Source organism: Erigeron canadensis, chromosome 5, assembly GCF_010389155.1.
Source record: "Erigeron canadensis isolate Cc75 chromosome 5, C_canadensis_v1, whole genome shotgun sequence".
NCBI classification, from domain to species: domain Eukaryota; kingdom Viridiplantae; phylum Streptophyta; class Magnoliopsida; order Asterales; family Asteraceae; genus Erigeron; species Erigeron canadensis.
The window spans coordinates 24,190,601-24,207,779 of record NC_057765.1 but is presented as its reverse complement, the minus strand read 5'-3'; the positions used below and the strand labels follow the sequence as shown (position 1 = coordinate 24,207,779).

Below are 17,179 nucleotides of genomic sequence, written 5' to 3'. Positions count from 1 at the left end.
TGGTTCGTCCTTCATAGTGATTTCGGTGACGATTATGATGGTGTACCGGTCTTGAATGTTAATAACGTGCTAAGCAGGCATGATAACCTACTCGACGGATCAAAATGTCCTATCTATATTAAAATTAAGATATAAAATAAAATATGGAAAGATGAAAAGAAAACCGCTATCCTGAGCTTACCGAAGTAAAAGAAGTTTGTTCCAGATGATAATGATATTATCTATGAAGTATATCTGATTTTTCTTTTCTTGGTAATAACTTATCATTTCAATAGAGTGAATGTTTACTTTTTCTTTTTTAATATGCTCTTAAAACAAGTATAACATTAATGATTAAATTAAAAATATAATTATGCAGCTTTTCTTTGATTAAGTACTAATTATTTAAAGCTTATAATTTTGATATCAACGTTACATATATGTTTTATTGAAAGATACATACACTGAAAGTTGGCTCTAATTAGCTTATTCATGTTCACCAACACACAAATGAACATAGAAATACGAATATATAAATAGACAAGCAATAGTATTTAGTAACATCATAAATCAAGTTCAATATTAAAAAAACCTCTAAATAGAGTATTGAAATTAACTATTTATTACATTAATTTTTTTCTTTCTTTAAATCATAAATATAGATAATAATCAGGTAATACGATAGGCGGCTCAATAACTATTATGGATTAAGCAGCTGATTTAAGTCCCAAAAATTTGAGTTTATATTGGACTTTCGGTTAGATACAATAATCTCAATATACAATATTCGTTGTAGTAATCTCCGTATTGATTGTTGTGTGAACTTTGGTATTTTTAAATTAAAAGTTCAATAACAAAATGGATTTTTTGTTTTCTCTAATTATTTTAACTTAATGTATGTTAATGAACTAGGTTTTCAAATTTAAACATTTGTATGTTAATAAACTAGGTTTTCAAACTTAGTCTTGTCTAAAGTAACTCTCAATACCGTCATCTATGGGTTTTTGGTCTCAATATCGTCTACGACGTTTTTTGAAAAGGTTGAGATGTAGACAACCTTACCACTATCAAAGGTAGAGAGAATGTTTTCATATTTTACCAAAGGTAAAAAAGAACAAGGACTTCAACTATCGATCCAACACCGTCGGTTTTAAACTTAGTCTTGTCTAAAACTCTTAAACCACTTAAGCTAAAACAATATGTACGTCTATTATAAATACTTAAACAAATCGACACAACTTTTGTTTTTTGTTCTGAACATTCAGTCAGAACATGGTATCAGGGAAACCTCACCATTTAATGAATGAAACTTTACGCGTAGCTTAGACAATGAGATGTTACATAAATCGTTATAAGTATTCGAAGAGAAAAACCCCTAAGGCTTTGTCATCCCTGATGATCAAACTTAAGTAAAGCTAAAAGTACCTTTAACCGGCTGTCATCATTAACAAATCACAATAAATATTAATCAGATCATCAAGGACATAAAGTCATAATAAACGAATGAAAATGAGCGATATTTATTTATTTATAGAAATAATGCATATATACTTTGTAATTTTCGTTTTCTAAGAATTACCGTAAACATGAACAAATTGTGGAAACGTGTTCATGTACATGATTGAGAACACCAATAATAAAAAAAAAAACAAACGGAGTCAACAGAACCCAACCCAAAACAAACAAAAGCAATTGTTTGATATCATCCAAATCAAACAAACACACACTTCGATTCAAACAACACGAAAATCATTTGGACACTAATTTCTTTCAGTTTCTCTTTGTTAATACCAAACCCTAAGGGGGAATACAAGACTTCATTTGTTTACTGTAATTCTTAGGTTTTCAAAATCAGATGTTGTTATATATATAGAGAGAGAGGGTGGGAAAGAAATAGAGGAATTTTGGTATTTGGTGGATGGTCTGATGGGAGCAACTGGGTCTAAGCTCGAGAAAGCTCTTGGAGACCAATTTCCCGAAGGCGAACGCTATTTCGGTCTCGAAAACTTTGGCAATACTTGTTATTGCAACAGTGTTTTGCAGGTTCTTTGTCTTCTTCCTTTTTTTCCTGTGCATTTCTTTTTATATCATTTGTGTGTGTATATATATATATGTATATATTACTGTTCCCTTATGTCATATTATTAGCGTTGAAATGAATCGAATTAGCTACATTTAGTTAATTAGTGTATGTGTGTGTGTATGTGTGCCGGCACGCGTAGTATGCAATACAATAATTACTTTGGCAGTGAAATGCTTATTGAGGTGGAGCTTAATTTACAACAACAACAACAACAAGACCCAATCCCTGCGCGGGGTATGGGGGAGGTAAGCTGTAGACAGTCTTACCTCTACACAAAGGTAGAGAGACTCCTTCCATAGGGACCTCCGGCCACAAAGGAGTGCAAGACAGAAAATGAGAAATGTTTAGAAAATCATACCTGTCTGCCGAGTATCTGAAAAGCAGAAAAACCTTTCCGCTGGGTCCGGCTTTTTGGCAGCTCAAATAACGTGACATTACGTTTACGAGTAATGTTTGTGAAGTTTTTTCTCACATTTCAATCAATTTGGATCAGCATTTTTTGATTGAAGGTCACCTAATGGTTTTTTGGGTTACAAGGTTTTTTTAGTTTTAGGGGTTTCAAATGGACACACGCGTGCTTATCGAAGGGGATGCATTTCAGTATAGACTTATTCTGTGAAGATTATTGCTGTAATAGACAATCTAGTGGAACAGATTTTAACCTACGCTTGCATGATATTATGTTAGGGAATCTATCTCTACCATATGTAAAGTGCTGCGAGACTTCACTAATGGCTTCTTTACTTTCTCCTTAGTCCTTAAGTCAACGTATTTGTAACGCTAAAAGTATTCTGAAAAACAAATGTGGCAGCTTATCATATAGATCCCTGCTGGTGTTGATTTTTGTTGTCCTCATACTATCAGCCCCTAAATATTCGTCTATCCATGTTGACCCTGTGGTCCTTGATGTTTTCTTGTTGATTTAGGAATTAATATATCAATTTGAGTAGCCTCTAATCGTTCATCATCACATACAAGCATGAAGATCCTACTAAACGTTTTTTGGCTATAGTAATGTTCTCATCTAGTTCTGTTTTAATTTCAGGCCCTTTATTTCTGTGTTCCATTTCGTGAACAGCTTCTTGAATACTATGGAAACCGTAAAAGTCCAGGAGATATGGAAGAGAATCTCCTTACATGTTTAGCTGAATTGTTTATGCAGGTAGTATATCTGGTTAGAGATAAACATAAACTTAAATAGTGCTAGTTCCTTTGTTTGTCGAATAGTAAATGTATTCTCCATGAGTGCTTCGTTACTTCCACGGTTTCTAAATAGGCTATTGTGTATTCTATGTTGAGCTCTGTATATACAAGAAGTTTTTTTAAATTTGTTTCACTGAACTTGTTGATTTACTGGTCTTTGACATTCTCTTGGTTGAATCATAGTCTAGTAGAATCATTATGTAGGACTCGTTGACCGTAACTGTGGGTTTTATCTTAGGAATTTTGTGTTATACATTATTGTACAAGTATAAAATAGATAAACATAAGATATGTGGTCATCCATTGTCTTAAGTAGTTTGGTGAAATTATTTCATTTTGATGATCATGACTTCAGATATCAGTTATCATCATTTCAAAAAAATCTTAAATATGTGGTTGTTGCTTTACTGCTCTGTCGTAAGATGCAATGTTATAGGGCTTCATCAGAAGTTTCCCAAGCAACGATACCTACACACAACTAAGCTCTTTATTTTCTATGACAAGATTGACATTATACAGGACTTATTTTGTAATATATTGTTGACTTGATTTTGTATGTCTGTTCAGATTAGTACACAAAAGAAGAAAACAGGTGTTATTGCTCCAAAGCGCTTTGTACAAAGAGTGAAGAAAGAAAATGAGCTTTTCCGTGGTTACATGCATCAGGTACGTTCAGAGTTCGGTATTGCAGACTCATATCGTTTAAACTTCTAATCATCCCTCCTAGGTGTATATTGAGGACTCAGGTTTATTCATGATGCTTATGACCGAAAAAAGTTGGATGTGTAAGACTGCCATTTTTTAGTAGTTTCACCTTCTAGGATTCTGTATCTCCTTCTATGAATATTATGGCTTCTTTCATTAAGTTCGCTTGTTTGCAGTACCAACTTTTCGAGAGTTATGATCTACTATTCTTAAATGCTGCAATCTGTGTACCTCGCTGCCTTTCTGCAGTGTTCAAGCTGTATATTGTATTTTTGCTAAGCAAAAGTTGTACTGGATAGATTAGGACTTATGGTATATATGCATGTTTGTGAATCTAACAATTATTATTCAATTGTTTGCACCCCATTATCTTGTTTCACCAAGTAGGAATTTTTTTTTTTTTAATGTAAGTGGCGTGGTTATCTTATTTCAAATAAACAGTCTTTACTAGTAGTGCTAACTGAAGTACTGAACAAAATACTGATACTTATATGAACCCCCATACTTGGCTTCACAAAAACCTTTGTTAAAGATACTTTTGAGATACGTATTGAATCATTGAAACGATATTTTTCAGTGGCACGAAGGAAGCATATATGTCCTTTGAATTCTTCTGAATCTATGTTAACTCTGACTTTTCAGTTGTGATATTTCCTGTTCCCTTCATCCATAGTATTCTTTATTGCTGATATCCGGGATCTTTAAAATTTCCTGTAGGATGCACACGAGTTCTTGAACTTCTTACTAAACGATCTTGTTGAAATAGTAGAAAAAGAAACAGCGAAAGGTCCAGTGGAGAATATATCACCTCCCGATAAGATGCCTAATGGGCAACATAGTGGTCAGGTCAATGGTGCAAAGAAAGAACCCAAGCTTACCTGGATTCACAAAAACTTTCAGGTTAGTTTAAATATACACTTATGTCCTGGAAGTAGTCAAAGTCTTGCTTTCAAATTATATGCCAAGAAGCTTGAGATGGTAGAGGTGGCAACATGTGCAGGTTGGGTAACAAGTCAAAACAAGTACTTATTGTATGTGTTAGGTTGGGTTTGTTGAAAAATCATTTTTGTCAAAAGTTTCTAGTATGTTAAATTTGTTTCCAGAAGCTCTATTATGTTAATACTGATCTGATTTTTTTGAATCAAAGAGGTTTTATTTATTAAAGATACATTTTAGCTACTTCTGGCCTTCTTGACCCAATCAACTGATGTCAGTTTTATTTCTTTTTTCTTTTTCTCTTTTATATTCTCCTGTATTGGCCCCCTAGAGATAAATCATAATAACCTGCAACAGTCTATTTGATAACTAAGTAGGTGGAATTTGCCACCACTAGTTATAGACGATGTATACGGTTGTGTATATCTGTTATTACTTATTATGTGGTGGTACTGTGGTAGTCAATTCCATGAATTCTTCTCATATCGGTGAATATGCAGGGCATACTTACAAATGAGACAAGGTGTTTAAGGTGTGAGACTGTGACTGCAAGGGATGAGACATTCTTAGATTTGAGCCTTGATATAGAGCAGAACAGTTCAATTACAAGCTGTTTAAAAAACTTCAGTTCCACAGAGACCTTAAATGCTGAGGATAAGTTCTTCTGTGATAAATGCTGCAGGTTGGTCCTTTCTGCAAATTTACTTCTTTTAGTTTAAGTGACCTAACATGCTAGTTAACTTCACGTTTACTATCCAAAAGTAACTGCTATTACAAAATGATATCAGCGTATAACGGTAGTACGGTACGATGCCTTGAGGTACTGTTTCGGTTCGGTTTTATGGTCTTGGCCTTACTTGTGCACACCCATACGGTCAAACGTTTAAATGCATTTTATGCTGTTTCTTACCCATCTAACTCATTCAGCCTGTTAGCCATGTATTAAAGTTACCCATTCTACCTGTTAGAGGTAAACTATAACAATGACTCAGTCTATCTCTGCTTAAATTAGTTAAAATTACAACCTCTAATAGATTAGTAACAAGTATATCAATTGTTGATCTCTATACTTCCAGCTTGCAGGAAGCACAGAAGAGGATGAAGATAAAAAAACCGCCTCATATTTTGGTTATACATTTAAAGCGTTTCAAGTACATGGAACAGCTTGGCAGGTACAAAAAGTTATTATATCGTGTCGTCTTCCCTCTGGAGTTAAAGCTGACAAACACCATGGAAGATGCCGACTGTGAGTATTCTTTGTTTGCGGTGGTGGTTCATGTCGGCAGTGGGCCTAACCATGGTCATTATGTCAGTCTGGTCAAAAGCCACAACCATTGGCTCTTTTTTGATGATGAGAATGTGGAGATGATCGAAGAATCTGCTGTTCAAACGGCCTTCGGTTCTGCTCAGGAGTATGCAAGTAACACGGATCATGGGTACATTCTGTTCTATGAGAGCATTGCTAACAACTCGAGCTGATAATCTGTTTTGTTCATTGTGATAAGTTGTATACATGTTACGAGGTGTTTTGTCATTATAGAACATTTTGAATTAGATCAGGAAACTAATCACCATATGTGTTAGATGTACAGTTGATGGTTTGCATTGTGCAGCCATTACAGTTTCTCCTTCTCGAAGTACATTTAAGGCAATGGCTGCTATAATTTTAGTGGTCTGTTTCTTTTCTTTTTGGTATCGGATGATTCAAATTATATGGAAATAATCAGGGAAATTACTGTGTGATGTCTGTTAAAAACTGTATGATTTACTAATTACTATTGTTGAAGGGACTTGAAGATTCAGATGCTTTTTATGTAACAAGTCCTGTATAAAAAATGACTCAACTTATTTTGTGGGTCTTTGTTCTTTTCAGCTTTTTTTCTATATGTTTCAAGTATCTACAGCGAAGACAATCTTAAACGAGGGAAGCGAGATGAGCTCTAATTTCATTTGTATTTGAACGATTGGATACAGAAGGGAGGAAAAGTGTGGGATTTGTAAGACATGGTTATATTAGCTTCTTTCTCTCTCCTTTTCTTTTTTGGTGTTGAATGGTAGATGGTAGCAATAACAGAATGCGATAGTAACTATGTTATTCTAAAGAAGTAACCAAAGTCCTATAATTACATATTAACATCTTCATTTTCCTGATCTGTACTGGTAATATTACTCTTGAACTTACAAACTTGACCACCCAAATAACACTAATGGCTATCCTTGTTTTAGTAAAATATGCATTAATAAGCGAGTCAAAGTGATCTCCACAGGCAATGTGTACGTCTATCTCTTTGTTTTAGACCCTTCACATGAGATTACATGACCGTTTGAAACAAATCTTCAAAATACTTTCCAACCAACGGTGACTGTCAGCCAAATACTTGACGTAAAATTTTTCATGTAGAGTTGCATGCCAAGATCAAATCAGCCTAAGTGAACCAAATCAAGCCTAGCGTAGCCAAATTTAGTCAGGAACAACCCACTTCCAATACCAATGTTTTCTCCAAACAATATCCATGGACTCAAGAGGAACTCCTTTGGTTTCAGGCAAAAAGACGGCAATAGTTGCAGTCATGAGAAAGGTTGTGGCGCCATAGAACAAGAACAATCCAAATTTCATAGAACATAGCATTGTCATCGACGACTGAGCAAGGATAAATGTGATGAGAAAGTTCGTTGCAACTCCTATGCCTGTTCCAGCTGTACGAACCTCTATTGGCAGTATTTCACTAGGGACAAGCCAGGTAAGTGGACCCCATGACCATCCAAAAGCTGCTGAGATAAGACACATTAGGACTAGCACCACGATCCCGTCACTGTATGGGAAATCCAAAAACTCACTTTGTTGTTGAATTGCTAGAGTACATGCGATAAACACCTACAATATAATTTTACTTGGATTTGGTAAGTCCTCAATACGTATAATATGTGTGTAAGTTTAAACTATCTGCTCAGCCTACATGTGACAAATTAAGTAGAGCTATAAAAATGGGAGGGTTGGGTATGGGTCTGGATTGGAACACATTGTGTTGAGTGAGTTAAAACGAAAAAACTGGTTTGGGTCAAGTCTGGTACCCACATGGCCACAAACATGTGGTTTTCTTTATTTGGTAAATAGTTAACCAAATATATATAACTATGTTATTACTACAACAATCTGATATCTAAAAAACATAACTTAGGAGGCAGTAAGCATTTGGGTGACTTTCGACCCGCAAAGGATAACGACAACCCAACAAGACCCATTCTTAAATACTAAATGGTTTAACATTGCCACATCTGCTAACGATACAGGGTAGAAGAAGGGAGATGGATACCTGAGAGAATATTATCTGCACACCACCTTGAAGAAACAGAAACCTTCTTCCGATTTTATCAACCATGCAAGTCGACAACAGTACAGATGCCAAATTGACAAAACCAATAACTACTGCAGCAGCCAAACACCCTTCAGCTCCTATCCCTATTGTCCTCATAATCACCGGCGCATAAAAGGCAACCATACCCACTCCCGTTAACTGCTGAAACCCTGCAATGGCTACTGTCAACACTAGCTGTGGTCTGTATCTCGGCTCCATTAGTTTAATGTATGGTTTCTCAAGGTTCAGTTTTGCCGCCTCACTGGTGCTAATTAAGTCGTTTAGTTCAGCTTCAGCCCCAGCCTTAGTTGACCGCACCTTCGTCAATGCAGCAAGGGCCTCTTCATTCTTGCCCCTTTGGATCAAGCTGGATGGAGTGTCTGGGATGAATAAGGCCCCGATTATGAGGATCATTGCAGGGACACTCGCACACCCCAATGCAAGCTGCCAGCCATGGTTGCTATTTGAGTGGTTGGAGGCTAAGTTGATTAAGCTGGCGATTACAGTCCCCAAACAAACGAAAAACTGAAAAGCTGTATTTAGAGCTCCTCGCCATTTTGATGGTGCCATTTCTGTTATGTAAATTGGAGCAGCCTTGTAGATAATAGCAACCAGTTATGCCTTCAGTGATGTAATTTAAGGCTTTGAAATTTAAACAATTTCAGTTTTATAAATGTAGGTGTCAGCATACTTTGTATTTGGTTTTGAACATAGACTCGGGGGTACCTTATGGGTCATGCCCATAGAGGTAGCACTTTTAACCCATTTGCTAATAGTTTGATCAGTTTCTGTTGTAGTTTATCTTACATGAATGTAATTGGTCCTAAGAATGAATTAGCTACTGAGTAACAAGTCAAATGGGTCGAAAGGGTCAAACAGGTTTAAAAAGAGCTACAACTCTATTTTTAATGCATACAACCCTCTGAATCGTTTTATTTAGAGATTGTGATTATTAGCATAATAATAATGTTTTTGCTATCATAGTTAATGCCTTAGTTTAAGGGGAAAGAATACAATATTGACGAAACGTGTGAATGAGTGAACCAGGCCTAACCCGGCCCATTTCAATCTGTACCAATAAATAGCCCATTGCAACTTGAACCTGTTACCCAACCCGTTTTGCCTACACCTATTGCCACCTCTAGGTCAGGTTACCCTTATGCTTGGTCTAGCTATAACCACCAATAGACTTCATTATCTTTAATCATTGTAATAGAGTCCGAGGACTTACATTATATAAAAAGTGCACACCTGATTTGCGAAACCAACGCCAAATCCTACGAATAGACGACCAACAATCAAGGTACTAACATCCTGAGCAAAAACTGAAAGACCATTCCCTGTTAAGAACAAGAGCCCGCTTATAATCAAACTAAATCTACGTCCTATCAAGTTGGTAACACGACCCGCCAACAAAGATGACACCAAACCAGCTATAAACGTTGACGATATAAATGCAGTTAATTTATGGCTATCGAATAAACAATATTGATCTTCTGTCGTGTCCCTCATCTTTGCCAAAATTGCTGGGAAGAATTTTTCCAAAAATGGTCCCATCATCATCACCCCTCCTACCAGCAACATAGATTCTAATTAGTTCCATTTAAAAACCATATATATATATATATGTCATTCATTACATATGGATGTTTAATACAATGAAGAACTAACCAGAAACCGTTGTATCGTATCCATACATCAAACCAGCAGAGCCTGCAATAATGCAGATAAATATAGCTGTGTTTGTCAAAGGCGTTTTGCATCTTTCCTCGTCTTCTTCCATTCTTTTCGACTTGTTGATATTTTCGGTTTTGCAACATATAGGTATTTTTCAAGTTGTTATGTTCTATTGGAGAAATAGTTTGGATCAAGTTGATAGCCTAATCTTTTCTGGGCAAAATGTTGTAGAAAAAGGTGGGGATAGAGAGGCCTGAAAATTGTTTGTTCAGATGACTAAAATTATGGAAATGTACAAAATGATTGGTTTACAAAACTCTTTTACATTTCATTGTTATTTTTAATGAAGTCACATTTTAGACATATTGTTTTATGCATGTTTTATGTCAATGTCAACGATATGGCAAAATATAAGGAGGTGTGCTTATGCATGCTTTATGAAGATCTTAATGTGGATATATTTTGTGATTTAATTGTTTGAGTTGATTTTATAATCTGCTTGTTAATTCAAAATGGCACCGGAGGAAATCGATGGTAATTAATGTATCAATCTTAAGTTAGGATAGGGGTTGCGCGGACAGATATTCTTGATCTGACACAAATTTTGCGTAAACTCAACCACTTAGGCAGAACGCCTCCCTTCAAAGTGCAAACGAACCTAGACCGTGGGTCTTCTCAATCACTCGTTGACCCTGTCAAGGTAAGCAGGGATGGAGCCGAAATGTTTCTTGCTATGGGGCAAATTTTAAGAGTCGTTTATTATACTCATCAGATCATTTCTAAAAATTTTTATTATAAAAAAAATAAAATAAACCCATACTCGAGAATAGAAAAAAAGAGCTCCTGAAACACTTCGTTAACGTCATGTTTAGTCAAATTATTAACACTCAGTGTTGAGAAGACCTAGTTTAGCTTAGGTAAGTGTCGACTAATATTGATCTTTGCAATTTTGAAACATGGTTAGATTATCAAATTAAATAAAATAAGTCAATAGTGTTTGTCTTTTTATAATTTGAAAAGTGATATTCCTACGACAAATTTTAATCATTTACAACAAAAGTATAAGTATAAAATATATTGCACATATGTATTATGCAGTGATTGTTGTAGATAGTTACAACTTATATCACCTCCTTTATAATTTGGTGCCCCTACTGAAACAAACAAATGAAGGAAACATCCCTAAAACCCTTTTTGATTCATTGACTTCAAAAATTACATCGCTTTTGCTTCTCCGGTCTTCCGATTTCCGCACTGCCAAGAAAGAAGAAAGACATGTATTTCATTCTAACTCTCTTCCTTTTCATTTATTTTTATATATATACAAATAATATAATATATTGAATTGATGATTTGTAATTTTTATCCCAAATCCCTCAGTCAATATATATATATATATATATATATATATATTAGAACGAGGACATTTAGGGTTATAGTTGTTATAGCTTGTTTGCTTCTTTATAGTGAAAGCTTTATAGGCTAGGTGACGTCATGATGATTGGAGGACGTCATCGCTTTTATGTTTTCCTCTATGCCTGGTTTTAAAAGTGTATTTTGCAAAATAAATGTTAAATTAAAAAAATATTCATCTGCAAAATATACTTCAAAACCATACAATAAGCATAGAGGAAAACGCAAATCATCGTGGCCTCAATGAATGTGATTTTGAATAGTTAGTATTAGATAATCCGCTTTTATCAAACGAGAAGTAGAAAATAATGTTTGGGTATTAGATTCCTGCGAAAAAAACAATAGGTTTTGTGAGAGGGAAGAAAAGTGTTTCTAGTTAGATAAAAAACAATGATACGTATTCTCTCTGCAGTGATACAAAATGGGACAGGATCAAAGCAAGATCGATGATTCCCCTGTAGCGGCTCCTCAAAGAGAGGAACCATCGTCTCCATCTACTGATAATTCTCCGCCTTCAATGGAATCTTTACTTGCAGAAGCAACAGCATTTGGCAATGAGGATGAAAACGCATCTTTAGAAGCCAAAGCTGAGAAAGCATTAGAATGCCCTTGTATTCAAAATCTCAAAACTGGACCTTGTGGGTCCCAGTTTACGGATGCCTTCAAATGTTTTCTGATGAGCACGGCTGAAGAGAAAGGCTCGGATTGTGTGCAGCCATTTGTGGCGTTGCAGAGATGTATTCAGACCAACCCGAATGCGTTTCCAAAGGATGTATTGGAAAATGACGAAGCTGATGAACAGGAGGATAAAGAGAAAGAGAAGCCAGTCAAAATGATTCCTCCTAAATGGGCGATAGAAACTCCAAGTCCAAAACCAAAGCTTTAGTGAGATTTTACTCGTGCTTTTTGCAGCTTATTATTTACAGTATCGGAAAATCGTTCCTCTTATTTAATACACTACTTTTCTGAGTAATAATATACAATTTAGCCATTGAAAGCAATAGATATGGTTCTTGCCGCCTTGGTTTTTTTTTTCTGGTTAAACCCCTTTGTCCATAAATCATATGTGTTCCGTAAAGTGTAATTCATCTGGTAAGGTGGAATTAGGAAAATCCATTCGGACCATTTTCATGGAAACAAAAGATACTGTTTGGTGATGTATTTGAATTGTCTGGCAAGAATTCCTTCTATCTATAGAATTCATTGTTTCTCATTTTCAGTGAAGTGTTCCTTCTCTACGTTTCAGCCCGTGATCAAATGAACTTAAAATAATACTCCTGCTATCATGTTAATATCATGTTGAAATTGGACCTGGTGTGGTCTGACATCTCCTGGATGGAGCTGAACCAGATAAAGAAAAGTAAAATAACGGGAACAAAAGTCACACTGATTTTAACTAGTTTACAACCGCATCATGGCCCGAATGGTTAAGCCTTTCGTATTGGGATGGGTTTGGTTTTTGGCATAATATATTGCACATGTAATTGAGTCTTACTACCTCCTTTACATCAACCTGTCACCCGCAACAAAACGTTTGGTTTTTGTCCTAATATAATTTAGTCTTCTAATTTTAAATGGAATTCTGAAAGCTATTTCACTGTAAACATGAAATCTGCTGAAATAGTTTTACTATTTAGGGTAAACCTTGTACATAGCTGAAATTTCATAAACCGACTTAGAAGAGGACCAAACATATAGTGTAGACATCGTTAGGACCATTGATTACACAACCAAACACAAGGTAAATAGTTTTAAACCTATTTAAGATTTCAAAAGCTGCTGTTTAAGATTCTTTCTATACACCAGGCTCAATTATTTGCCAAAGGCCAACCTAAAAACAATCAAGAAAATTTAAGTTAGCACCCAAAAACAAGAAATATGATAATGTATTAATGTAAGAAAACATATGAACTCCTCAAAGATGACGGGTCCTACTTACAATGAGGTACAATAAGCGATGGATTGGGAGACAAAAATGGTTCTTTATTTACTAAAATGAAAATATTACTAAACTACTAATTAAAAAAGAGTCAAGTAACTTTGGCACTTCTTTAATATTGGTTGTACTTTTCAATTCATACTGTTTCAATGGAGATAGATCCCATTACTGTAAAAGACAGGCACTTCAAGTGTTTGAAACCAACTATGATAAAATTAAGAGCTTAAACATAATACGGTTGAATGATAACAAGAAGCAAAGCAAATTATACAACACTAACACCCATTAACTATGTCTACAAACATGGATAGCAAATGATGCATGACTTTGATTGCAAAGAACCTTATATGATGCTTCCCTAGAGATCATTAACCTTGGTAATTGCAAGTTAAGATGACTGGAGATCCCAAGAAACCCAAAGTTAGTTTGAAGTCATTAAACAAGATAATCATTGTGGGAGCAACAACTATGGAGAGACATTTCAAACCCTAAGTATTAAAGTCGTCACACAAGATAATCATTGAGAGATCAACGAGTATGGAGACATTTAAAGCGATGGATAACACAAAGCAATCATAAGGGCATATTCTGTAGCACCTCCTACCTCAATGCCAAGTTGGCTTTGAAGGATTTTAATAAACCCTTATCACAAGAAAAGGATGGAGCTTAAAATACTATGACAACTCATCAACCGTGTGGCAAAGAAGTGAAGCACCTTATCTATCATGTCATATCACTCTAAAACATTGTTCGTCTTGATTCATACATCTTTTTGGTCTCTCTATATATAAGACCAATAAATTATAGCCAGCGACATATTATCCTCTTAGTTAAACTAAGTTAGTTTTTACAAGTCGGTAATATTTACAAAATAGAGCCACCATATATCCATACTAGCTCTACTCACATCCTAGACATACCACTTTAAACAACCCAATCCACCACAATTATATATGTGAATATCAGAAACTTGCATGAAAATTCATGATAAACTACAACACTTCCCGTGTACTTGGCATCATCAACTAACCTTGCCGTGAGATACTGATTGTAGTTATCGTAGTCATAACCCCTACAAGGCGTGCCATTGTTCCTAGGCACCATCCACCTAATGTTTAGAATAGACCAATCATCTACAGAAGATTAATTTATTAGAAACATAATAGTAAAAAGATAAAAATACTTGAAAAGAGACCAAATTGACAACGGGGGGCAACATAGGCGGATGGAGAGATGTAAAATTGACAGTGACAGGCCACATGGAGTTAATCCAGCAAACACTTATTTTGTCAACTTTTAAAGTAAATGGACACAAATATATTTCTTAAAAATCATTAGTATGTTCAAAATGATTGGGTATGATATAGAGATCAGAATTGACACAAACCAAATTGACCCATTCACAAGACTACCACCTCTACATAAAATTTATCTATAATCTTTAGTAATTAACTAGAAAACAATCAATATAATTCAGAGTAAGCTGAGGTTAACCTGGAGCACTTCTTCGGGTGCAATCCGCCTCAAACAGCAACTCAAGGTTCAAACAAAGCACTCGCCAAATACCTATAGTGCGTCAACAACACAATGTAACTCTTTCCTAAAAGGGTGGCTATAGTAAATACGAGTATATAGAACAATCATAATCAACAATACGAGTACTATCATGTTGAATCTAAACCTTCCAAAGCGGAACCCTCAAAATATCCAAGAAAAATCAACTCATGACACGCTTTGCCCCTTGTCATACCTGTCCATCCAAAGAGATAAAGGGGAGTGTAAAACCCTATATGGAAAGATGTCATTAACAAGTTCACAAATTGAATACATGAAGAAAAGAATAATAACCTCTCGTACTATAATGTATCCCCCTAATCTCATATGCTTTTTCCTCTGCATCATCTGCACAAATACCCCATTGTTAAAATATAAAATTTAACCAGTAACCTTAATGTTTAAAAGGGCAACACAAAAGAATGCATAATGATTATCGATAACAACATTCGCAAAAAAAAAAAAAAAAAAAAAACAATGTAGCAATCATGATAGATTAACCTTCCAACGTTTTGCATAAGGATCTCATGCAAGAAAAAAGAGACAATGCCATTGCTCTTGCACTTGCATGAAAGATAAGGAATCAAATATAACACCACCCGAGAAACAAACATGAGAAATAAAAGTGGTAACTTTAATAGGTGGTAAATTGGCAGGTGGGACGACTTGGCTAACATGTCAAAACAGATACATATTTTTATACAGTTGGATAAAAAGAGGTAGTAATTCTCTAATAATATATCATTATCTGTTTGATTGAAGAAGCTATTCTATTGAAAAACTAATAAAATATTAATAATTAAATGATCTGATTCACCCATTAAGTCTCAGCTGTCTTTAATAAGTGCAAAAACTGAAACTGATGTAATAACCTCCCAGATATGTTAAGCGTTAAATGTTTCTTAGAAGCACAAAAGAGGGTATAATAGTGAGTTCTAATTTCTAAGGATGTCATAAGCAAATGAAGACATAAATACTCCAAATAACCTACATACCAACTGGTACGATCAGTAAGGACGAACTTGAGCAATGTTAACTCGAGAGATGTTCCAACAACTATAGCCTCATACACACCAAGATCCCTTCTTCGATGGCCTCTATGGTCATGTAGAAGAGATAATCCTCAGTATCTTTCACATATTTTGTAACACCCCGAGCTAGGGCTCGAAATATTACGGAAATCATATAGCACAAGGAGGGATTATCGTAGGCAACTAAATGACATTAATGAATTCGGTGAATCCACATCAAGTCAAATATTCAAACAATGCACAAGGAGCAAATGACCATCAAAGTTTACAAAAGAGAATTCTAGAGATGGCTATCGATCCTAAGCATTAATCCAAAAGTGGGCGAATGAATCCTTGATCCATAAAGTCCATGCCCGAATCCAAAAGCTACACCAGATCATGCATCACATCCTTGAACCACCTGATTACCTGAAAAGTGTTCTACAAGTCAACACGAGGTTGGTGAGTTCGTAGTGGTGGCCCAAGATGAACCACCGACCATAACTACATACATAAAAACAAGAACAATCATCACATACAAGTAGTCTTACACGTCATCCAACCAATGCATCACTATATAACAAACATATAAGAACAATCAATGCAATGTCAATGACATGATGTGAATGATATGCATGCCAAACCAAAATACATATAATATTTATGGCCATCATGCCATCTATGCAATGATACTCACAGGTCTTCACCATGACCATTGTGGCATCTCAAAAACGTCGGCGAATATACGTCTATAAACCCGGATGACCAACACCAGTGTATACGTCTATACCTGGATAAACACATTTGTCTCAACAGACAACCAAATCATCTCAAGGCAACCAACACAATGCAAGCCCAACAATCCATCGATCCAACATCCAATAACCAACAATATGATCAAACTATACATACATGCACTTGAGAGGGCTTGCTTTCAAAGAGTCCTCGATGTTTGTATACAGGGTGTACCAGCGGCTAACCCTCCACATCTCAAACCTTTTGAAAGCGAAGTCGACTTCCATGTATGTACATCTAACCTAAATATAACCTTTCTCAATACCAACATACACAAAACATTTCAATAATTCATCCATCAATCATCATTCAATCAACAAACAACTAATTCAAACAAATAAACACACAATGTTCACTTTTCAGCCCGAATCTCAATAGAGTAGGGAGATACGAACTCACCTTGATTGGCAAAAGAGGCTAATATCGAATTAAGATGAGATTATAAGTGATTATAGTGCTCCATGCGTCCACAACCTAGTAATGTATACAAGACATGCATTATTCACCAAAGACGATTCTCTAACTAGGT

At 35.4% G+C, this 17,179-nt stretch overlaps 3 protein-coding genes across 3 annotated transcripts; 2 read left to right on the top strand and 1 right to left on the bottom strand.

Moving 5' to 3' along the window:
• The first annotated feature begins 1,613 nt into the window (after positions 1 to 1,613).
• Positions 1,614 to 6,646, top strand: LOC122599712 (ubiquitin carboxyl-terminal hydrolase 4-like). Its single transcript, XM_043772265.1, has 6 exons — positions 1,614 to 2,022; positions 3,108 to 3,224; positions 3,833 to 3,931; positions 4,688 to 4,870; positions 5,407 to 5,588; positions 5,983 to 6,646. The coding sequence occupies exons 1-6, from the start codon at positions 1,906 to 1,908 to the stop codon at positions 6,383 to 6,385; spliced, it is 1,101 nt and encodes a 366-aa protein (XP_043628200.1). The 5' UTR covers positions 1,614 to 1,905; the 3' UTR covers positions 6,386 to 6,646.
• Positions 6,647 to 7,345: 699 nt separating this feature from the next.
• On the bottom strand, positions 7,346 to 10,082 carry LOC122602379 (sugar transport protein 5-like). The gene is made up of 4 exons (XM_043775071.1): positions 9,934 to 10,082; positions 9,514 to 9,833; positions 8,221 to 8,856; positions 7,346 to 7,781 (listed from the first exon to the last, which is right to left on the bottom strand). Exons 1-4 carry the CDS (start codon positions 10,043 to 10,045, stop codon positions 7,368 to 7,370), a joined length of 1,482 nt encoding a protein of 493 aa, XP_043631006.1. The 5' UTR covers positions 10,046 to 10,082; the 3' UTR covers positions 7,346 to 7,367.
• Positions 10,083 to 11,061: 979 nt separating this feature from the next.
• LOC122600654 (mitochondrial intermembrane space import and assembly protein 40 homolog) lies at positions 11,062 to 12,571 on the top strand. The gene is made up of 2 exons (XM_043773406.1): positions 11,062 to 11,216; positions 11,765 to 12,571. Exon 2 carries the CDS (start codon positions 11,774 to 11,776, stop codon positions 12,236 to 12,238), a length of 465 nt encoding a protein of 154 aa, XP_043629341.1. The 5' UTR covers positions 11,062 to 11,216; positions 11,765 to 11,773; the 3' UTR covers positions 12,239 to 12,571.
• Positions 12,572 to 17,179: the final 4,608 nt, after the last annotated feature.

Bases quoted from the DNA above. Each gene is read 5' to 3' on its own strand.
- LOC122599712 (XM_043772265.1), top strand. From the start codon at position 1,906: ATGGGAGCAACTGGGTCTAAGCTCGAGAAAGCTCTTGGAGACCAATTT. The intron at 3,225-3,832 runs GTAGTATATCTG...ATGTCTGTTCAG, and splicing joins TAGCTGAATTGTTTATGCAG to ATTAGTACACAAAAGAAGAA. The intron at 5,589-5,982 runs GTTGGTCCTTTC...CTATACTTCCAG, and splicing joins TTCTGTGATAAATGCTGCAG to CTTGCAGGAAGCACAGAAGA.
- LOC122602379 (XM_043775071.1), bottom strand. From the start codon at position 10,045: ATGGAAGAAGACGAGGAAAGATGCAAAACGCCTTTGACAAACACAGCT. The intron at 8,857-9,513 runs GTGTGCACTTTT...ATTATCTACAAG, and splicing joins GCGTTGGTTTCGCAAATCAG to GCTGCTCCAATTTACATAAC. The intron at 7,782-8,220 runs GTATCCATCTCC...ATTATATTGTAG, and splicing joins TGCAGATAATATTCTCTCAG to GTGTTTATCGCATGTACTCT.
- LOC122600654 (XM_043773406.1), top strand. From the start codon at position 11,774: ATGGGACAGGATCAAAGCAAGATCGATGATTCCCCTGTAGCGGCTCCT.